Here is a 24,507-nt window from a genome sequence, read left to right on the forward strand (position 1 = left end):
CTAATTACAAGCTAATTCCATATGTTCAATTATGGTATCTTGAACCCCTATTTCTTGGAGAATTGGATTAAGCCTTTCCAAGGTTTCCTTTTGCGCGTGTGGAACAACTTCTTCCGCGTAGACCAAATAGTCTGAAGGACATGTTCCTCTTAGCAATTCTGTAGTGTTGCTTGCATCACCATTTCTTTTTGGAGATCTGTCAAGGGCTTGGTTCTTGTACACTTCGTCCATCCTTTTTGTACATTGATCATCACTTGTACAATGTTCGTCAATCATTAGAACTCCATAAGATCTTGAATTGATATTCAGATCAAAGAAACTCAACAAATTCTATGAGAAACCAGAGCAGCTTCATACTTCTTCATGTGCACACTATCAACGTGATGCTTAAAAAGCCTATTTCTATCATCATTGGTTTGGTCCATTGAAAAGATTTGAAAACAATCAACCATTTTTGAAATTGCAATGCATAGATTTGTTTGATTTGTTTATTGATGTTTGTTAAGAATTGTTGGGATCTCAAACCTATAATTTGAGATCAGTAGGGACTTAGTAGCTCAGTTGGTTGACTACCTGAACTTTCACCTTGTTAGTAAGAATTCGAATCCCCACGTTGTAATCCCCTCCCCCATTTCCCCTTCCCCTACCCTCTCCGCCCATGTAATAATAATAAAATAAATTTGAGATCACTCAATGTCAATTTTATAACGGATGAGGATGAAGAAGTTGCAGAAGAAGAATTGGTGATTAAAGAGTTCGTGGGAAGGGCGGGGGGTACTGAGGTCATTTTATATACAAATCAGAAAATGGGGACAAAATTGAAGACCATCTCCTTTCAAGGTCATTTATATTCTATTTCTACTGTGGAAGCGAAGATCTACAGTGGGTTTTATGAGTTTAATTGAACCCGATATGTTCGCCTCGAGCTATATATACATATACATAATAAATTAAAATAGATACGTATAATAATTACTCATTTTAAATCTACTGACTCTAAATTTTGGTTTCTCGTTTGCTTGGGGTCATGGCTGCACCTCTTTGAAAAAAAAAATGGCATAGCATAATCCAACTTGCACCATGTATAGTCAGAAAAAATGAACAGTATACATCTGCTTACCTATATTTAGGAACGGGAAGAAAGTTGTTTACAAATTAATTGGACAAGTGGAGAAGTTGGGTTAAAGAAGTAGGGTATGGGGTATTTGAGTTATTCAGGTAATATAGGGGAACATAAGCAGAGATGGCAAACACTCTTTTAACTACTTTCCGGAAAAGTGTGTAGCTTAAGTTACAGGTTGCAGTTCTTTGCAGCTAAAATTCAATAATCAATATTTATTTACATGGCGTATAAACTCATAAATGAATATTAGCAATTCTTCTGAACCCTCTTAGGAGGCGATGTGGTATCTGAAATACTAAATGTGCACGACTGCGGACAATACCTTCCAGCGCAATTCAGAGGTGAAATGAGATATCTGCAACTTTTGGCGTGGTATCACAAATGTCAAGTATTTCGGATACTGTAACATAGTCAGCAATAGCTTCTTTAATGTCATGCTCGATGTCCCGAGCCTGTGATAAAATGAATAGCCGTTGCAGTCGTCAATCCCAATAATCCACCAGCTAGTACCTGCAGTGGAAAGCCTTCCAAATTAAAGCTGTGTAGAATTCACTCTTGCAACTTGTTACAGTTTATCATGTCATATGTAGGAAACGTTAAGCATACATGTCCACTAATATAACATTGTCAAGTTCACTCTTATGCAGGATAGGTAACATTAGGTTGTTGACTAAGAATTTTTACCAATAGCATTATTCCACAAGACAATATTTTGTAAGGTTTTTTCATACAACTATTTTTAGTGTAATATAAAACGAGAAACGTCAGAAGTAAATAATGATCTTGTTAGACCTACTGTTACTAAAGTCTATAATCGCAGGAAGGGTGAAAATAAGGCCTAAATATTATTGTTTTATTTAATTATTATTATTATGCATATGTATTAATAGCAGTTACCTAGCAGTTACTTAGAAGTTAGGATGGTTATTAAGGGAAGATAGGCAGTTTATTCTGTAGTTTTTGAGTAGGTTTTCTCTGTGGTTAGTCTGGAGGATAAGGTTCCTCGAAACACCTTGTTGTGGGGTAAATTATCATTCTCAGATGTTGTTTGTCTATTTGTAAACTTGTTCTGTTTATTGCTGGAAATAAATAACAGTGAAGTGTGTTATTATTTTTGTGTTGTTTTGGGAAATTTACAGCTTAACGTTTGGAGAGTTTTCTGGGTTCCTAGCAATTTGGTATCCGAGCCTTCATTGTGTCAACCAGAATGGAGGGGAGGATTGAAGGATTAGAGAAGACAATGGACGAAGTACAAAAGGAGATTGGTTCAGTACGTGACTACCTGGGGCAGTTACGAGACTGGATGCAAAGAAAGGATGAACATGACACTGAAATTCTTCAACATATGAAGGGAAAATCAGCAGTTCAGGCAGATCCAATTAAAGATCCAGATGTGATGGCAGAGAACAACAACAATTGCAGAGGTGATGGATTCCGAGAAGAAGTTCAGCCACAATTTCGGGATGAAATACGTACTAGAAGATTGGAACTTCCCTTATTCTCTGGTGATAATCGATATGGGTGGCTTAACAGAGCAGAGCGTTATTTTCATTTTAATGGCATTGATGACAAAAATAAATTGGAGGCTGCTGCTGTTTGCCTTGAAGGTAGAGCCCTAAATTGGTTCCAGTGGTGGGAGACAAGAGCGTCGATTGTCACATGGGATGTGTTTCGAGTAGCGATATTCCAACGATTTACACCATCACAGTCAAGGAACTTCTATGAGGTTTTGATAGGATTGCAACAAACTGGAAGCGTGGGCCAATATAGAGAAGATTTCGAATTACTTCAGCACCTTTGAAAGATGCGGATGATGCAGTTTTGATGGGAATTTTTATAAATGGTTTGAGAGAGGAGATCAAGGCAGATTTGCGTCGTAGCAAGGTGGGAACTCTAACCCAAATTATGGACCAAAGCCAGCGTATTGAAGAGAGGAATTGGGCTCTCAGCCAAGCCCACTTGCCAAGACATATGCGTACGACTCTTTCCAGGGGTTCTCCAGTGACTGACAATAGCCGAACAGGAAGTTTTACAAGTTCCCCTGTGCGAGTAGCCACAACAGCTTATCATTCTGCCCGCCCAACAGCAGTACCACGACGTTTTCAAGAGCAAAAGCGAGGAGAAATCGCGCAGTCAGGACCTGAAACTTTTGCAAGGCATCGAGGAGCATACAAAAGGCTATCTGATGCAGAGTTCAAGGATAAATTAAGAGAAGGACTTTGTTTTCGCTGCGATGAAAAATATGGCCCCAATCACCAGTGCAATTCAAAACAATTAAATCTGCTTATTGTAGCAGCAGAGGACGACGAAGATGGAGGCATAGAAGAATATTCAGAGGAAATAATTAACGCAGGGATGGACCAATTAGATGTTCAAGGACAATCGGAGTCACAAAAATTAATGGAGTTGTCTTTGTACTCTATTGCATGATTTACCACAAAGAAGTCCTTGAAGGGATGGGGAACAATACTGGGGAAGAAGGTTATTGTATTGATTAATAGCGGAGCATCAATGAACTTTATCTCTCGCGCAGTGGCTGAAGCATTAGGGTTAAAACAAACAGAAACTAAGCCGTTTGTGGTGGAAGTGGGGAATGGACAACAAGTAAAGAGTAGGGGAAGCTGCAAAGGATTGGAATTGTGGGTTGATACAGTGCGGATAACACAGGATTACTTTCTTTTTAATTTGGGCAGTGCCGATGTAGTGTTGGGATTAGAGTGGCCGGAGACTTTGGGGGATATTCAAGCTAATTTCAAAACGTTGACGCTGAAATTTGAAATAGAGGGGCAAACACGAGTTGTTCAAGGAGACCCCTCATTGTCCAAATCAGTGGCTTCACTCAAAGCTCTGTTTAAAGCCTTGCAAAAAAATGGAGAAGGGTATTATGTTGATTTGAATGAGTTAACAGCAAGGGAAGAACAAGAGAATTTGGATTTGCAGCAATTACTAGAAGACTTTGGAACTTTATTTGAGGAACTGAAAGGGCTGCCACCTAGTAGGAGTCATGATCATGCTATCCGACTTAAACAAGGATCTAATCCACCCAATATTCGTCCATATCGTTACCCTCAATACCAGAAAAATGAGATTGAGCAAATTGTACAAGAAATGCTGGTAGCTGGTATCATCCAACCAAGTACAAGTCCATTCTCTAGCCCAGTGTTGCTGGTTTTCGCAAAAAAGATGGCAGTTGGCGATTTTGTGTGGATTATCGGGCTCTTAATAAGATTACTGTTCCCGATAAATTCTCAATTCCACCAATCGACGAGTTACTGGAGGAGCTTGGAGGTGCCACAATATTTTCGAAGTTGGAGCTAAGATCTGGGTACCATCAAATCCGGGTTTGCAAGGAGGATGTAGCAAAGACAGCTTTTCGTACACATGAAGGCCACTATGAGTTTTTGGTCATGCCATTTGGGTTGTCTAACGCTCCATCTACTTTTCAAGCCTTGATGAATGAGATATTTCAGCCTTACTTACATAAGTTTGTATTGGTCTTTTTTGATGACATATTGGTTTACAGTGCAAATTTTTCCACTCACTTGGATCATTTGCGAGAGATGCTCAAAATTTTAAAACTTCATAACTTGGTTGTCAATTGAAAGAAATGTCATTTTGGACAACAACAACTGGAGTATTTGGGACATATTATTTCTACGAGTGGAGTCTCAGCGGATCCTGCCAAAATAACAAGCATGGTTAATTGGCCAAGTCCTAAAGATGTTAAAGGTTTGCGGGGATTTTTGGGACTCACCAGTTACTATAGGAAATTTCTTCGTGACTATGGGAAAATAGCCGGGCCGCTCACACAATTGCTAAAGAAAGATGCTTTTTGTTGGGATAAAGAAGCCCAGTTAGCTTTTGATTCTCTTAAGATGGCTATGGTCACTTTACCGGTTTTAGCACTACCCGATTTTAACAAGGTGTTCGTCGTTGAGACAGATGCTTCAGGATTAGGGATTGGTGTTGTCCTAATGCAAGGAGGTCATCCCATCGCTTTTCTTAGCCAAGGACTTTCTATTCGAGCTCAATCTAAATCAATGTATGAGAGGGAGTTAATGGCCATTGTTTTTGCTGTACAAAAGTGGTGTCATTACTTGATGGGTCGACATTTCATTATACGAACAGATCAACGAGGTCTCCAGTTTCTTATGGACCAGCATGCTATGGCAGAAGAGCAACAAAAATGGATCACCAAGTTGATGGGATTTGATTTTGAGATTCAATACCAACCAGGTAGTGAAAATAAGGCAGCTGATGACTTGTCCCGCCAATTTCATTTCATGGCTTTTTCTGTTTTACGCAGCAGTACCTTAGATGATCTTTCCATAGAATTTCAACAAGACAATCAACTCCGTCAATTGACACAAGATTTGCTTCAAGACTCGGCTTCACGACCGAATTATGCTCTAAGAAATGGCTGCCTATTTTTCAAAAGTAGGCTGGTGATTCCCCGGTCATCATTATATATTCCTATGCTTCTTAGGGAATTTCATTCCTCACCTACAGGTGGTCACTCAGGCTTTTTCCGGACATAAAACCGCATTTCACACAAGTGTTGTATTGGAATGGAATCAAAAGGGATGTACAAAACTTTGTGGCTAGTTGTGAAGTTTGCAAGCAGAACAAGTATGAAGCCCTTAGCCCCGCTGGCTTGCTGCAGCCATTACATATTCCTACTCAATTTTCGGATGATATTGCTATGGATTTCATCAGCGGGTTACCAAAAGCAATGGGACATGATACTATACTTGTTGTGGTGGACCGTTTCACTAAATATAGCCATTTTCTTCTCTTATCTCATCCATATACAGCAAAGAGTGTTGCTGAACTATTTGTTCGTGAGGTGATACGTTTGCATGGTTTTCCCAAGTCTATTGTTTCAGATCGAGATCGGGTTTTTGTCAGCCACTTTTGGCAAGAATTATTCAAGCTGTCAGGTACTAGCCTCAAATTGAGCTCAGGTTATCACCCTCAAACAGATGGTCAAACAGAGGTTGTCAACCGCTCCGTGGAGACTTACTTACGTTGTTTTGCAGGGGCACATCCAAAACAATGGCCAAGATGGATTCCTTGGGCTAAATTTTGGTTCAATACCACTTACCATGGTTCCACCAAGATGACCCCTCTTAGAGCTTTATATGGACGAGATCCTCCCTCCGTGTTGCGGTTCACTAATGAAATTTCTGCTGTTGAAGAGGTCAACCAGTAGTTCGCTGCTCACAACACTATCTTGGATGAACTCAAAGCTAATCTGACCCATGCTCAAGCTCAAATGAAATTCTATGCTGATGCTAAGCGACGTGAAGTTGTGTTCCAGCCCGGTGATTTGGTTTATCTTCGCTTGCAACCTTTCAAGCTTCGTTCACCTGCTAAAAAGGTTAATGAGAAGTTAAGCCCTCGTTATTATGGGCCATATACTGTCTTAAGCAAAATTGGTGAAGTCGCTTATCGCCTTGATTTACCTCCTCATTCACGGGTGCATCCCGTATTTCATGTTTCTTGGCTAAAGCGTGCTGTGAGGGATTCTACTCCAGTTCAACAACTCCCTCCTATCTTATCTGAAGAACTTGAAATGCTAGTACAACCCGAAAGTGGGATAGATTGTCAGACACTTTTGAATGGCTCCAAAGAGATTTTGATTAAGTGGAAGGACTTGCCTAATTTTGAGTACACTTGGGAAACCTATGAAGTTATTGATGCTCAGTTTCCTCATTTTCACCTTGAGGACAAGGTGAAACTCGTTGTGGCAGGTATTGTTAGACCTGCTATTACTAAAGTCTATAATCGCAGGAAGAAGGGTGAAAATAAGGCCTAAATATTATTGTTTTATTTAATTATTATTATGTATATGTATTAATAGCAGTTACCTAGCAGTTATTTAGAAGTTAGGATGGTTATTAAGGGAAGATAGGCAGTTTATTCTGTAGTTTTTGAGTAGGTTTTCTCTGTGGTTAGTCTGGAGGATAAGGTTCCTCGAAACACCTTGGTTGTTGGGTGAATTATCATTCTCAGATGTTGTTTGTCTATTTGCAAACTTGTTCTGTTTATTGCTGGAAATAAATAACAGTGAAGTGTGTTATTATTTTTGTGTGGTTTTGGGAAATTTACAGCTTAACGTTTGGAGAGTTTTCCGAGCTCCTAACAGATCTACTGTTGGATCAACAGTAAAGTTGTAGGTCACGGGTTCGAGCCGTGGAAGCAGCCACTAATGCTTGCATTACGGTAAGCTGTCTACATCACACCCTTTGGGATGCAGCCCTTCCCCGGACCCTGCTAACACGGTTGTGCACCGGGCTGCCTTTTTGTTGGAAAGTCGATAGGAAAGAGGTACTATCCATAGTCAGTTTGCCTTGAAGGATTCCGAACTAAGAAGATTTTTCACAAGGACAGACTGCATACACACACATGTACAGCATTGTCATTCATGTGCTCCCTGCCCCTCCACCCCTCAGACAAGAAAATGATCGAGTACTTAAATTAATTATATTTTGAAGGTGAAACTGATATTCCCACAGACATAAGGAAAATAAAGAGAATACAGAATGACGTAAGCCAAAGAAACAAGACTAAAAGAAATTTGTGAACAAGGCAAAATGGGGCGTGATATGATCCTATTTGGCACACTTCACTTTAAGACATCCACCCAAGGCCAAGTCATGGAACTTCAAACTCTACAAGCGGCGTGGATGACAAGGATGGCATGGAAGGGCTTTGGAGGCTCCTATAAGCCACACAAGATGGCTTACAATGTGTGGAAGGTATCTTGGGCGAGGCTTGAAGAAGAAGCTACTAGAAAAGAGGCCAAAAGCTCAAGTGGCTAGAAGTGCAAAGTGGCCAAACGTGCAAGAAGGGACATTTCTGCAAATTGGCTACGCTTGCAAACTTGGATAAGATCGGGAGTTGGCTATTTGTGCAAGGAAGGTTATGCTTGCAAGAAGTCCATGCATGCAAGGTTGATTAGAGGGCCATCTATGCAAGGAGGGGCGTGTTTGGCCATTGAAGGCCAATTCTTGAATTGAAGACTACACTAAGAAGACTAGCCAAACAAGGCCCTTACTTCATTAAGGGTAGCATTGTAATTACCCATTAGTCTTCTTTACTTAGCTTGTATATATAGCTGGTCTTTCATTTCATTACTTAGATTTTGATGATGAATATTTGAGAGAGACTCATATTTTGAGTGATAGATTGTTAGGTAGATTTTAGGGCTATTTTAGTCAATATTATGGTGGAATCCAATGTTGGTTGGTGAACCTTTTATTTCCAATGAATTCATGGAGATTGTTCATTTGTGAATTTCAAGTGAACTTCTTGCCTTGATTCATATTGATTTGGTTCTTGTGGATTCGAGTTCATATTAGAAGGATTTAGGTTTCGTATACCTAGGTCTGTCTATAGAATTCTACCATTCGGGTCAAGTATTTATCTCTACTCCTCATCTCCTTTCTTTCTATCCTTAATTTCCGCATTTTGAGTTGATTTGGTTTCATTCCCAAATCGATTCGTATCAGGGCGGGGGAGGGAGTTCAATTTCAGAAAGTTCTTTACAGTGGATAAGGATTAATGACATTTTACAAGTATTTTTTAAGCAAAGTTAAACAAAGAAACCTGAGGAGGAGTGTGACCAAGGAGTTCTCGTAATGGTCTGCTATCTGCAAGAGGATGTTCAGAAGGAAGTTCATATAAAATTTGATTCAGGACCTGAAAAGAAAAAGAAGAGAGAGTTATAGCTAAATGTTTTTATATGTTTACTGAAATTTCTGTGCAATTGATTAGTGCTATTCTAAAAGTACTGAAGGATACAAAGTTTCTGCTTGGAAATTCCTGTAGACAAAATGTAAGCAAGGGAGCATGCATGTGAGTTGATAGAATGCCCTCATGTTTGCACATCAAAGCAGATATCCAAATAGCAAAATCAACAGAAGAATCACACCTCTGCTTGACGCCCAGCATGTAATCTTACACCCGTGGCATCATACATTACCTGCCACAAGAATTTATGACATTAGAGATCTCTTGGTTACCAGAAATGCAACAAAAGACCAAATTCTCAGTTTCTTCATTAGGGAATAGTATTAGATTTTTTTTTTTTTGAAAACTGGTAAATTTAGGGAATAGTATTAGATAAGCACGAAAGAGGACATCTTTGGCCAAAAGCAAGGCTGTATCAGCCCCTAGACTTACTCTTGGACAATACATAAAAAGGATCTTTTCTTACTGTCAGGATTGGATCAAATGTTAAAAAACCTTCTAGTGGTTATCTATCAAACAATCAAAGTATTACATTAATCCCACCTTCCCAACAAAACAAGATGAAAGGCTACTTTTGGAAAAAATTAGATGGGTGGTTTTCATATGACATCTTGACCAACTCTAAGTGTAACTATGTCTCTCAAACCAAGAGAGCACACAGGAACAAAAGGACCCTTCCGCTTACCAGCAGTCAGGGCTGCATTCATTTTAATCACAGGATCAATTTTAATGAAGAAGGTAAATCTAATGGTGTAACAAACAACCCCTCTTTTTGCGTATTTGCATCCCGTTCCTTGTTTTGAGACTTCTCATAGGCCCATATAATGTTTTGCGACTTGGTTGGGATGGTTCGAGTAGGGACTTGATGGCCTCGGGTGAGTTTTGGGAAAGAAATCGATTTTCAGCATGTTGCAGATTTTATTTTGGTCTAGCTCGTTGCAATTGAGGATGTAAACACCGCAATTGCGGACTGACCATAGCAATTGCAGAAGTGGCTAGAAGTGGACCAACCACATTTGTGATGCCGTAATTGCAGGCTAGCCACCACAATTGCGATGAAACCTGAAGTATAAAAGGGCTGTTTTTGGGAATGTTGACAATCCAACACAATTTTGGACGACCTAAACTACGGGTTGAAGGGGAATTTGACTTGGATTTGACTTCTGGTTTTGAGGTAATGATTCGACATTTATCCTAGGCTCCTAACGGTTATGCATGTTTTTCTGCTAGATGTGGGTGTCTAAAACATGAAATTGAATGTAGAAATTCGGACTTTGGGCCTAAGCCCTAGAAACACCAAACTGGGGATTTGAACATCGAATTGACGTCGGAGTAGAAATTTAATCATAAATTTGGACTAGTGGATTATGGCTAACCCAGGAACATAATCTATTTCAGGGTTTGACCACGGAGCTAGGGGTTGACTTTGACTTCGACTAAGAGGGTGTGAGTTTGGATTGGCTTATTTAAAATGCTTATTGGCTTTTAAGCTCTTTTCTATTTTTTGTGGTGTTTGGTAAAGATAAAAAGGGCTTAAAAGCACTTACTTTTAGGCCAAAAAGTACAAAAATATAAGTTACTTTTTAAAGCCAATCCAAACACCCTAAATCTAAAAACATGGAATTGACATCAATGGATTCGTCTAACCTAGAAGGAGTATTCTTTTAAATAGACCGAGCTTGTGTGATTGATTTAGAGCGTGAGAAAGCGGTTCACGAAGGTTAAAGTTACCCCGGACCGAGATAAGTTAAGATTTTGACCTCAATTAGGAATTTTTCACAAATTGATACTATGTTTATGGGGGTACCGAATATATGCAGATACCGGGGTCGTAATTGCTATACATGATTTCACACCTAGATGGCACGTGAGCTATTCGTGCTGGTTATGTTATGGCACGTGAGTTGTCTGTTCAACGTGTGGATATGGATCCATCCCTCATGAGTCACTGTATCACCCAGGTCACTCGGGCAATGTACACGCAGGATTGTTAGCGCTGGGAGCGCCAGTGTTTGGTAAAGGTTGAGTCTTTATCATACATACTTGATTTTTGACTCGTAATTGGTGCATATCTTAATATGTTGTATCCGTGCATATCTTAATATGTTGTACTTGTACATACCTTATCTTGTTGTTTTTGTGCTTTACTTCTATTGAGATTATATATGCATTGCACATGTTATTTAAGTTAGTATTTTCAGACCAACCCCCGCCACTATCTTGATGCGGGTGGTTGATTATACTTACTGAGTACGTGTTGGTATACTCATACTACACTTCATTCTGCGTATATACTGATCCGTGCACTAGTAGAGCCCAGGAGCTGATTGGAGACTGCCTGGTGAGCTACTTGGTCCTATTCGCAGCACCTTGGAGTCCACTTTCTACTCTGTTCTTCTATTCCAGACAATATTGCTATGTTGAATCAGATGTATTATTCTATTATCTTAGAGGCTCATGACTTGTATCACCAAATTCTGGGGGTTGTAATGGTTTTCCGCATTCTACTGGTTCTAGACTTGTGTTCGTATGACATTTTACTGCTTTTAGACTTATTCTTGTCTCTTATATATCATGTTGACTTGTTATTGCTTTTCAGGTTCGCCTAATGGGTTGGTTTAGGTGCCATCGCGGCTTAGGCAAATTGGGTCGTGACAGATGGCAAAACAATGGTATCAACCACGAGAACCATTGTTGTGTCTTTCACAGATAGCTGATTAGACTTGGCCGATATTAAGGCAAGATCCACATCCTAAATAGTAAGCAGGCAAAAATTAACTTCAGGACTTGTGATCTTAAGTCAAATTTGATGGATTTTGTTGAGTACAAGTGAGCTTTAGTTACTTTCTCCCTTACTATCTCTTTTTTCCAGAAGTAGACATCCCCAATGATCTTTCTGAGTGGTGGTATTTTAGATTCTTTTATCCTTAAACATTTCCCAGTACCTGTCACCATAACAGCGTAGATTCTGTCTATCAATCTCCCTATTTAACAAGTCTAGCACAACTCCTACTCCAATCAAATTTTTTCTTTGAACCATAGTTAAAAGCTTCAATTTCTTTGAACATTTCAACTACTATTCAATAATTCAACAATGATACCACAAGCTTAACAAGGTAGCACTAGGATAGAGAAAATTTATAGTTGATTTTTTTATTTTTTTTTTTGATAAAGTTGATGTTTTTATTTTACTTTTTATTGACTTTATTTCCTTCGAACATCAAAAATAAATTTGTTCTTCTTCGAAATTTGTTTATGTTAAATGGTCAAGGTTTGATGATGTATATTAATATGCAATGTAGTAAAGAAACAAAAATTCCTATCAAGCATCAAAAGTTCTAAATTCTTGCACTTTGTCTTTACAAAGTAACAGAATTCTAAATTCTTGCACTTGTTAACCACTTTATCTTTTTCATTTTAACTCTCTCTCTCTCTCTGCAAAATTTTTAAATAGATGCACCTACCAGTAAAAGTTGATTTTGACAGAAAAGTAGTATTTTTTTTTTTTATAACCGTGGTGTCCGGGCCAGCTTGCGCGCACCTCGACTAATTCCTAAGGATGCCACCCCCCACCAGCAACAGGTACTAGGTAACTCTATTGAGATTTGAACCTGAGATATCATGGTTCTCCTCCCACTTCATTGACCACTAGGCCACACCCTTAGGTTCCAAAAAGTAGTATTTTTTAAAAGCTACAAGTGTAAGCAACTGCCAACATCTTTCAAAACTTTCAGCGCAAAACGCAATTAAAACATTTCATTTACCGATGTATGTATGTAAACGAAAGAGAAAATAACTATAAATATGAGAACTGGAATTGAAGCATCTACAACTAAGGGATTATGAAGTAAAAACCATGCCAATCGTGTCAAACAGTCATCTATGTTTTTGGGTTCAGATGCAAAGATGCAATTTTAAGTGCTTAAATTAGATTGAGATACTAGTTTTCTTATACTAATTTCTAGTTTCCTACTCCTTATGATCAATATTTTTATCCATAAACATTTTCCTAAAAATTCATCTATTGTTTTGACCATTAGATTATTTTTGGTGCTCCCTTTTCATACTTGAGCTCATGGGCCACATAAATTAATCATTTCTTCTTTAATATGTGGTTGCCAAACATTTGCTACGATGCACGCCTTAGTTCTTCACACCTTGCTTCAGGGCTTAGGCTTCATTCTTGGTACTTCTAGTGAACACGAGAGATTCAAATCTATTCATAATCTAGGCATTATAGTGCCGTTTCAACTTTGCTTTACTGCATAAGAAAGTGTAGGATTCAATAGTTAATCTTAAAAAAGTGTTTGAAAGTTATAAGGTTAGATAAAATTATTGTGACTGTCGCAGGCAACAGTCCCATATTCAGGTTTAATATTTAAATAGACTGCACCATAATCCTATATAACTAATTCCAGGAAAGCTCCCTCTAACCAGAGGTGATATGTTGTGCGTAAATAACCTAACCAGTAAAGAGTAACAAAGGCACTAATACATAAAATTTGAGTTTTCTGAGATGAGGCATGTACAAAATCTTACAGGCACAAAAAAATTAACATTCGAATTCTAGTGTTGGGACATGTACAAGCTGAGAATTGTATCTTTCTACAGTGCAATAAGTTTATTTATGGAAGAGGTCGAAGTTCAATAATGATACATCTAATTGAGAGAGAGAGAGAGATGATACCACACATGCTAAAACTAATGCACAAGCAAAGAGTGGTCCCCCGAAGCCGTCCTGCAAACCAACAGCTGCAGCTAGAGCAGTTACAGTTGCTGAATGCGATGATGGCATTCCACCAGATCCAACAAGTTGCTTAAGATCCCATCGTCTTTCCTTGTACCTGTAAGTAATCCCTTTTCACTACCACATTCATAATGCCTCATCTCTCATTAAATCATGTAATCAAGAGTTCTTTTTGATTTTGCATCTTCATGTGACTCAATAGGAGACACTTGTAATATAAGCAGATAATATACCTTTGAAATGCCAATAATAATGAAAAATACCAATGTGACAGTTAACTTTCCATTAGTAGAATCCTTCTATTGGTTGTAAACATAACTAACTCTTCTGTCTAGGAAAATCGTATTTCATCAAATGAACCCAGACAATAACGTGGAAGAGGCGGAAAAGGACAGAAACTAGATAATTACAGAGCAGATTCAGATCCAACCAGCAAAAAAATTCGTTCTTAGACACTTAACCGAGCTCTTGATGAGTGGCATCAATCTTCACATCATTCTACTCTCCTTTGCCTCCTGCTTGGGCTTTTGGTGCCCTATTTTTTCACCTTTGTCAAGTCCATGACACTCTTCTTTAGTGCGACTTCCCTATTCCTAACACGGATACCTATTTTAGAGAAAATGTCCCTGAAGTGGGTGCGATCTATTATTTCATATACAACAACACCAACAACATACCCAGTATATTTCCACAAGTGGGGTCTGGGGAGGGTAGAGTGTACGCAGACCTTACCCCTATCTTAGGAGGTAGAGAGGTTGTTTCCGATAGACCTCGGCTCAAGAAAAGGCCTTTCAAATAAGGTCAGACAAGAATTAACAGAAGTAAAGAAGTCATTGCAAAATATAAAAGAAAGCATTATGTAGAAAGGAATCAGTAACTACAACAACTAATACGATAATCAAAGCACAAGAGACAACAGATAGTAGCAGAAATCGATAGGCAATAAGCTACAGGATAATGCTATGCCTACTAATATAGGAAGTCCGTGAGACAACGCTCTACTACCTACTAACCTTCAACCCCAATCCGTGTCCTCCACAGCCTCCTATCTAAAGACACAAATTAGGGTAGAAGGTTAGTAGGCAGTAGAGCGTTGTCTCGCAGACTTCCTATAGTAGTAGGCGTAGCATTATCCTGTAGCTTATTTTTTGAAACTGGTAACTGTATCTATATTTCATCCGAGCAAAATAGTACATGGGTTGTACTGAAACCATATTTACATAAGAACTCCATTACTCTACTGTCCTGTTCCTATATTAAATCTAAAACATCAATGATGGAAATAGTCTCATTTGAGTAAACCTGATTACACCAAAAGCATAAGATCAAAAGACAATTCAGCTTGATCTTTTGCATACTATTCTGCTTCCTTAGCCAGCAACCATACAAAGCAAGCAACTTTGTGTGGGATTTTTGTTTTCCAGATTTGTTTCCGTGGCCAATTGTGTAGCTGTAGATTGGACTGATTCATTCTTCTGTAGGCTAAACTCACCTTGAAAGATCCCCTGCTACTATTCTGCCACCATAACACATCTTGACCTGCTTCCAATCCACTAAATTGTTCTATTGTGCTGAAAAATTCAGCCACTCGTGGAATTTCCCAATCATTTAGTTGTCTTCTGAAAATAAAACTCCATTCTTGAGGTGCCCAAAGTTCTGCTATAGTCCTCTGCTGATGTAGGACTAGATTATGAATGTCTGGAAAGAGTACTCTCATGTTGCCTGCTTCATGCCAATCATCTATCCAGAAGTCGGTCTTTTCCCCATTGCACACTTTAATTTTAGTTTCAAGCTTGAATTCATCCCATAAAACTCTGATGCACCATATGGTGTAGTAACAGTCTTTGTCATCCAATTGTTCTCCTTCTCATACTTAGCTCTGATGACATTCCCCCATAAAAGTTGATTTTCATTGTTGTACTTCCATAGCCATTTCATTCTAAGGGCCTTGCTATGTATCTCCAGGTTCTTGATTCCCAGTCCCCCATATCTCTTTCCAACTAACAGTGATTTCCATTTTACTAAGTGGTATCCTTTCCTTTCTTTATTCCCCTGCCATAGGAAATTCCTTCTGATACTATCCAGCCTCTTGATAATCCCTGCTGGAATTGGGAACAGAGACATCATGTATGTTGAAAGGGCATCAAGGACAGAGTTAATGAGAGTCAACCTACCCCCAAAAGACAAATATTGAGACTTCCACCTTGCCAGTTTCTTTTCACACTTCTCAATCACATTATTCCAAATTCCTGTGGATTTAGACTTAGCTCCCAAAGGCATTCCAAGATAGGTGGTTGGTAGAGCACCAACTTCACCTCCTAGGATTGCATTTAACAGCTCCATGTTTGGTACTTCATTGATAGGATAGAGGAAACTTTTCCTCCAATTGATGTGGAGGCCAGATAAACCTTCAAAAAGAACCAGAATCACCCTCAAAATTTTGAGTTGTTCTTCTTCTGCATCACAGAATATAAGGGTATCATCTGCATATTGGAGATGAGTTATCTCCAAGCTTTCCCTACCTTCTCTAGAAACATCAAAACCTCTTATCCAACCATTAACATTTGTTGTTTTAACCATCTTGTTGAGACCCTCCATGTCCATTAAAAACAGAAAAGGTGATAAAGGATCTCCTTGCCTAAGACCTCTTTGTGCTCTGAAAAATTTTGCTGGTGAACCATTTATCAGAATTGAGAAGCTTACTGTTGATATACAAAATTTGATCCAATGCATCCATTTCGGCCCAAAACCTATCCTCTCCATAAGACTCAGTAAATAGCCCCAGTTAACATGATCATAAGCTTTCTCAATGTCAAGCTTGGATAGAATACCAGGTTTCTTCTGCTTTAATCTGGAATCCACAGCTTCATTTGCTACCAAGACAGCATCCATGATTTGCCTTCTTTTGATGAAGGCCATTTGTTGCGAGTCTACCAGTTTAGCCATTACCCCTTTCAATCTTTCCATTAGTACCTTGGAAAATAACTTGTAAATGCTGCCTATCAAGCTAATAGGCCTGAAATCCCTTAGCTCTTTTGCCCCTTTCTTTTTTGGTATAAGGGCAATAAAGGTGACATTAAAGCTTTTTTCAAACATTTCTTGTTCTTAAAGTTCTGAAAGGCCTTCATGATATCCTGCTTTAACACCTCCCAACATTTGATATAGAATCCCATGGTGAAACCATCTGGACCAGGGGCTTTGTCAGCTGCACACATTTTTAAACACCTCAGCACTTCATTCTCCTCAAAGTTCTCCTTCTCTTCCTATGTCAATACTGAACAATTAGTAAACTGACTGGCTGGTCTCCACTGTGTTGTTTCAGAGTATAAATTCTGATAATATTCAACTATTTCTTCTTCAATCTTAGTCGGGTCTTGAGTCAGTTCCCCGTCAACAAGTAGTTGATCAATGTTGTTATACCTTTTATGAGCATTGGCCATTTTGTGGAAGAACTTTGTGTTTCTGTCTCCCTCTTTTAGCCATAGTGATCTTGATCTTTGCCTCCATGAAACTTCTTCATTTTTAATCAGTTCTTCATATTTCATTAGCATTGATGCCTTTCTAACTGTCTCCTCTTCTGTTAGCATTCTATCTTCTAGAACTGCATCTAACTCTGCCATCTTCCTTAGCAAGTTCTTCCTCTATGAACCCAGCTTTCCATGCTCACTTTTACTCCACTCCTTAAGTTTGGTTTTTAAAGCTTTCAGCTTACAAGCCAGTATGAAGTCAGGTCTTCCAGTGAAGTTAAATATGTTCCACCACTCCTTGATTCTGTCAAAGAAACCTTCAGTACCTAACCACCAATTTTCAAATTTGAAGTAGTTTGTTTTTGTTCCATGAACCACCCTGTAAAGCAATTGGGACATGATCTGATATCAATCTTTGAAGAGGGACTTGTTTCAGGTTGCTAAAGCTATCATCCCACTCTTCAGAAATCAGTATCCTATCAATACTAGAGGTTATTTCTTGATTGTCTCCTTTAAGCCAAGTGAAAGTGGCATCCTCTAGTTGAAGGTCAACTAAGTTCATGTCTTCTATGAAGTCAGAGAATTCCCTCATGCCCCTTGCTCTTCTAACACAATTTCTCTTTTCTGATATGAATCTGGTTGCATTAAAGTCCCCACATACAGCCCAAGGTCCTTCCATTAGTCCCCTGACTGACCCAATCTATTCCCAAACTAACCTTCTTTCAATACAGTTATTAGGAGCATAAACCCCTGCAATATGACAAGAAAAATTCTGAAGCTGTGCCTCAAATTTGCAGGTCAGAGTATAAGTACCTACTTCCAGAATTTCTCCCTTCCAGATTCTACTATCCCACATCATCATTATCCCTCCTCTTGTTCCACTAGCCTCCAAACAAGCACTTCTTACCCATCTTCCTCCCCAAATCTACATCACCATCTCTGTTATATCCCCCTCTAACTTGGTTTCCTTAAAACATATGATGTCTGCATACCAATCTATCACCAAGCTCTTCACCAATCTTCTTTTGTCCCTGTCATTCAAACCCCTTACGTTCCATGACACAAGTGTGAATTGCATCAAGAAATAGATAGAGTGTTCCTCCCCTTGCTCCTACTCCCACTATCTTTGAACTTAACATCAAAATCCACCAGATTTTTTAATTCATGTGCACCTTTGAATCTTGTCTTCTTGCTTACAGGTTGAGACTCCATTTGTCTAGCTTGTCTGGCACTATCAATTTGCAGCAATAATTCCAGTGCCTCTTCTTCATGACCCTAAAAATCAGCCCCCAGCATTTTCCCCAGTTTAATTATAATTTGTTGTACCCAGATTGAAGTCCTTTTTTTTTTTTTTTTTTTTTTTATATCCATGATCGCTTGTTGCTGAAGAATAAGAAGTCGTTCAACCTCTTCTAGCTCCCAATTCTCGATAGGGTTGATCAAATTTTGATTTACTAACTCAATTGACCCTTCTGCCACTGTCCCCCTTTCATGAACCCTTTCCTCAACTTGAGTTTCTGCCCCCACTGTCTTCTTCGAACTCTCCCCAATCACCAGCTCACTAGAATTCATCACCATCTCTGCATAAGTGTTTGTTTCTTCTGTACCTCTTGAGTTTGCATATGTAGAACTCTGAACTGGAAGTTCCAGAGCTTCTATGAAACAGTCCTTATGTCACCAAGTGGCAATAGAGAGATTTGGGCCTTGTAAGTCATTAAAAATGACTTGGCTTGCAAAATCAGGCCCAATTTTTCTTTTTTGGAGAGACCCCTGAGGCCTAAGACTGCAAGTTCATTTAAAAATTGCATGTGCAAGTCACATGATTCCCCCTTATTTGAGCCACCAGCTGTCACTACAGTACAGCCCATGTGCTGTCTTTCAGTAAAATCCCTATATTTATGGGATTCTTGTACTTCACCACAGAGATTACCCCTCTTTACCTGATGGACAAAAGTATTTCCTGGATCCTCCAATGCTGCTTCTTCTCCTCCACTGGATTCTCCAATTATCCTGTAGCTTATTGCCTTTCGATTTCTACTACTATCATAGGAGGCGGATGGGGAAGTGAGGATTGACAAACAAGTCATCCCCAAGAGAGGGAGCTTCAAGTACTTTGGGTCTATAATCCAAGGAAATGGGTAGATCGACGAGGATGTCGCACATCGTATTGGAGCGGGGTGGATGAAATGGAGCCTCACATCAGGTGTTTTATGTGATAAGAATGTGCGACAGAGACTTAAAGGTAAATTCTATAGAGTGGTTGTTAGACCGAATATGTTGTACGGAGTTGAGTGTTGGCCAGTCAAGAACTCTCACGTTCAGAAGATGAAGATAACAAAAATGAGGATGCGTAAATGGATCTGTGTGCATACTAGGCGAGACAAGATTAGGAACGAAGATATATGAGGCAAGGTAGGAATAGCCTCCATGATGGACAAGATGCGGGAAGCGAGACTGAGATGGTTCGGGCATGTGAAGAAGAGGAGCACAGATGTCCCAGTGAGGAGGTGCAAGAGGTTGGCGGTGATAGGTTTGAGGAGAGATACAGGTAGACCGAGGAAGAATTGGAGAGAGGTGATTAGACATGACATGGAACATCTTTAGCTCGCTGAGGACATGACCCTAGATACGAGAGCATGGAGACCGAGTTTTAGGGTAGACGGCAGTAGGTAGTCGAGCGTTTTATCTCTTCCCTGCGGTAGAGCTGGGCTCTAGCCTGAGCACCGATCTGTCCCCTTACCAGTAGTATTATTATTATGCTATCTTTATCTCAGTCTTCAAATTTTATTACTACCGTTGTTTCTTGTACTTTGGTTATTTTTACTATTTTCTTGTCAGTACTTTTCTTTCTTCATTATTTTCATTATAGCTTTCTACTCTGGCTTTTCTTTCAAACCTGCTCTGAAAAACGATTTTCTGTAGCCGAGGGTCTATCGGATACAACCTCTTTATCCCACAAAAAAGGTAGGAGTAAGGTCTACGTACACCTCACTCTCCCCCAGACCCCAATTGTGGGATAATACTGGGTATCTTATTGTTGTTGTTGTATTTGTTTAAACACATATATACCGGAAGAAGGCTATGTTGAACCAGGTGCGAATGGCAAGATCCTCATCTGAATGCGGGATAAGGTCCTAAAGCATTTAATATAATAAGCTAACAATCTGAATCAGAGTTAACAATGCCCAAGTTTACATTGTCAAAAAAAAAACAATGCCCAAGTTTAAGGACCAAATAGTATCAAACATCTTTACAGACAATTCTGTTATTGAATCCAAATCACAAGATTTCTTTGAACAAAATAAACACACACATGAATCTATATAATAATAAAAAGTAAAAAAGGGGACACATACCATGAAGTGAAGAGCTTAATGGATTGGGCAAGAGCAAAGGCAATTAAAGCAGACAAAAGTGGATAATTTGTGAATATTGAAGATGACCCCATTGTTGTTGTTGTCGTTGTTGCAGACGTTGTTACTGTTGTACCCGTCATCTTATCCATTTCCCTCTTAATCTAGCTGATTCTTGAATTTCTAGCAGATTTAATTCCACGACTCAGATTTACAAAATTTTATTTTTTGGGAAAAAAATAATAATCTAAGATTTGGGTATATGGAGGAAGCAACAACAAGGGATCTTGTGAATTATGCTCTTTTCTTGTTTGTGTAAGAATTGAAAATGGAGCTGAAATGAAGAAGGCAGCCACATGGTTTGATCATAATAATAATCATAGAATATTCTTTTGCACCATATTGAGCCTAATTTCAGTTTATGGAAGGGTAGGTAGGTAAAGCAACGTAACAGGAAACATTAAGGGGTAGTTTGGTCGGGCAGCAAGTTCTTCCGGAATTAATTATTTTGGGATTAGTTATTCCAGGATTATGGTAAATATTTATTCACATTGGGTGTTTAATTAATGCAATTTATCATGATTAAGTAATTTAATGAAATGACTACAGTCAAACCTCTCTATAATTGTCATTCGTTATAACAACATTTCACTATAACGGCCTAATTTTCTCCGAAACTGATTTTTCATGTTATATTTTACTTCTCTATAACAGCATTCTACTTATAACAGCGGTAACCTTCATTATAGTGGTACACTCTTTGTAAAATTACCTTTATATAACAGTCATACTCAAATATTGTGTAATAATATTTTGTAAGAAATCAATTATTATAAAAATAAAATATTAAAATATTATGATAATCATCAAGGGAAAATTATTGAATTCCTTTTTGCTGAAAGTTTTGACAAAAATCTTCGTTAATTCAAGCGCTATATTATCACTAAGAGATAAGAATTTACAAAACAACCTACAATTGTAGAATTCTTACGTCAAACTTGAAATGTTTAAATTTTAATTAATTTTAAATGCATATGTTCCTTACATTGTAGTTCGGTGCGGTATAACTAGGTATGAATTTATTAGTCACTTCAACTTTTAATTAATGAAATATGAAAATCAATTGGAATTTTCAAATTAAGAAGTATTTTATTTTATTCTCGTTTATAACATAAAGAGTACAAAAAAAAAAAAAAAAAAAAACTTTTTGCGTACTTTTGTTTATAACAGCTAAGTGCGATCCAAACATCAAATCTTGGGTATACATACATAATAGTACCTCACTATATCACCCATGAAATTTTCGAACAAACGCTGCTATTATAGAGAGGTTTGACTGTATATATACTCCCTCCGTTTCAATTTATGTGAACTTATTTTCTTATTAACTTGTGCCAAAAATAATGATCCCTTTCTATATTTGGAAATAATTCACCTTTATGCAATGATTTATAATTACACAAAATATATGTGACTCATTTAATACCACAAATTTAAAAGTTTTCTCTTCTTTCTTAAACTCCGTGCCCACTCAAATGGGTTCATATAAATTAAAACAGATGGAGTATTAATTAACCATGGTCAAGTGGTATATACATATATATGCAAAAATCTGTCACACATCCACCGGTTTGGTGTAAACACCCGTTGTGGGTAAGTTTTTACCGACACTATTATCCCACCTTATCCCGAAATAACTAATCACAAAATTAGTTATACCGCAATTTTATCTTAACAAAACGTAAGATAAACTCATCTCAAATTTAAAAAGCAGAATTAATTATCTCTATCCCTCGTACCAAACTCTGTAAATAAGAATTTATAAATAATTATATACTAGAAGTAATTTTACTGCTCAAATTTGACTTTGGGACATGTTTGAGATGTTAGTGAGATGTGACATTGAATGTGGAAGTGTCCCAATTTGAACAGTCATGCCACTTTGTCCAAAGTTTTAATTTGTCCAAACCAATCGGTAGCCTCATGGTCGTAGATTTTTCGGCAGAACATCTCGAAATACTTGCATTCTACATCTGAGACACTTCATGTGGGCATTGTTAATTTAAACAATTTTTGCACCGTTCACATGTATTTCACACAAAATACGCGCGCGTAAAGGCTTTTTTAAGGTGATGTGGCTTCCGACGGATATATTAACTCCACGTTATATATATATATATATATATATATATATATATATATATATATATATATATATATCTTCACCTCAAATTTAGATTTTTTTTCTTCTACTGTCTCCTTCATCTCGTTTCTTCTTCTCAAATAGCCCTAATTCAAGCTATTATATTCTCCTTCTTCTCTTCTCGTTCCTTCTTCAATTGCTATCAATGTCAAGCTTGTCGACTCTTTCATGGAGTTTTTTTTTTTTTTATGAGCATGCTTGATGTTGTAGATGTGGTAATAAAACATTATTGAAGATTTCTTGGACCCAATTAAACCTAGGTCGTAGATTTTTAACTTGTAAAATCCCAAAGGTAAACTTCTTTCTTCATTCATTCTATTATTAATTCTTTATTAGATGATTAATTGTTGGCTTGAGATATTGATTTTGTAGAAAATGGGTGGCTGCGATTATTTCTTTTGGATTGAAGATCGGCACCCTGCTCAAGAATAGGATGATGTGGGGTTTGTTGAAGAAAGTGAAGGCTTTTGAGGAGAAAAGAATTCGAGCAAGAAATATGTTCATTGTTGCTGCCATTGTTGTTGGTTTGGTGATATTTCAGATATGGAATTCAAGCCAAATTGTTAGATGCAGCAATACAATATATATTCCTTAAGTACTTGTATTTAGGTTAGTTTAGTAGTTGTTGTTGCTAGGTAAAATTGTTAGGATTATGTGCTGTTATGAATGTATTTTGGCTACTGCAATGTTGTGACAATTTTGTATTTTGGTATGGCTGAACTTTGGCCAATAGTCACTCATGTAAACCTGCATTTTGGATGAAATGAAATGTTTCTTTGGCTGTATACAATTCTCAGTTTTGTGGTCACACAATTACCATAAAACCCGACTACCAGGAGTTTAACATTATGCTACATTGTAGTGCAAAAAACAACTATAATTTAACACCAACATCACCTATATATTAGACATAATTAAACACCAACAACAGCCATATATTGAGCACAATTTAACACCAACACCAACTAATATATTAACATGCTCAATAATGAGCTCAAAGTTAGCATTATGCTACATTCTAAATGCCAAAAGCAAAGATCCAAAAATGAATTGTTTACTGCTACATACAAGTAGCAGATTGCCAAAATAACCGTCCAAAAACACAAATTGTTTGGTGCTCTTTACATTCCAAAATAACTACTAGATCCTATCCTAAGATGTTGAATTCTTCTTCTTGTTGACAACTTCTTTGTTTTTCCATCTCAAGCTAGCCTTATAACTAAGGTCTATTCCTGTCGGAGTCTCATCCTTGTAAGCTGAATCACTTGCTAGAATCATTTGACTTGATGTTCCTGGCTGTATTTTTTCAAAAAATGAACCACAAACAGTTTTGTTACATTTAGTTGTCTATAAGAGACCAAATTTAGAATTCACATACATTTAGTATTGGGTTCCACTTGTACTTGTGTATATGCCAAATTTAACATTAGCTGCCCTCTTTTGTCCCCCACTTGAAGGTTCTTCTCTAGTTGTAACCCTGGCTCTCTTCTGTCCAGCAGCTTGACTTCTTTCCTAGGAGGGAGTTGACTGGTTATTCCTTGATACGCTCAAATTACACCTACTTAATGACGCATAGCGGACGTTGCCAAATATAGTAACCCAACTAGGTTGGGGTCAAAATCCACAGGGAATAGGGTGTGAAAAGGTTATTAAGGTAGTTGAGTACTTACTTGTGGTCTAATTTCGTATCCTGTAGAGTTTGTAAAAGAGTGTTTTGTTTACTAACTATTTTTCTTTGATTCTAATTAATTGGAATAAAGAAAACCAAGGTTGTGTCCCCTTTTGGATGAAGTGTAATGCTACAGGTGTTGATATGATATAGTTCTAATGGATCGTTGTACGAATACACTTAACCTCTA

General features: G+C 38.0%; 1 protein-coding gene across 1 annotated transcript; it reads right to left on the reverse strand.

The window, feature by feature from the left end:
* Nucleotides 1–1,242: 1,242 nt before the first annotated feature.
* On the reverse strand, nt 1,243–20,889 carry LOC132059711 (uncharacterized). Its single transcript, XM_059452441.1, is given in 6 exon segments — nt 1,243–1,597; nt 1,600–1,633; nt 8,735–8,827; nt 9,060–9,110; nt 13,566–13,722; nt 20,449–20,889. Coding segments are annotated over 6 exon segments (663 nt in total). The 5' UTR covers nt 20,598–20,889; the 3' UTR covers nt 1,243–1,418.
* Nucleotides 20,890–24,507: the final 3,618 nt, after the last annotated feature.

Source organism: Lycium ferocissimum, chromosome 6 (assembly GCF_029784015.1).
Source record: "Lycium ferocissimum isolate CSIRO_LF1 chromosome 6, AGI_CSIRO_Lferr_CH_V1, whole genome shotgun sequence".
In the NCBI taxonomy this organism is placed as follows: Eukaryota; Viridiplantae; Streptophyta; class Magnoliopsida; order Solanales; family Solanaceae; genus Lycium; species Lycium ferocissimum.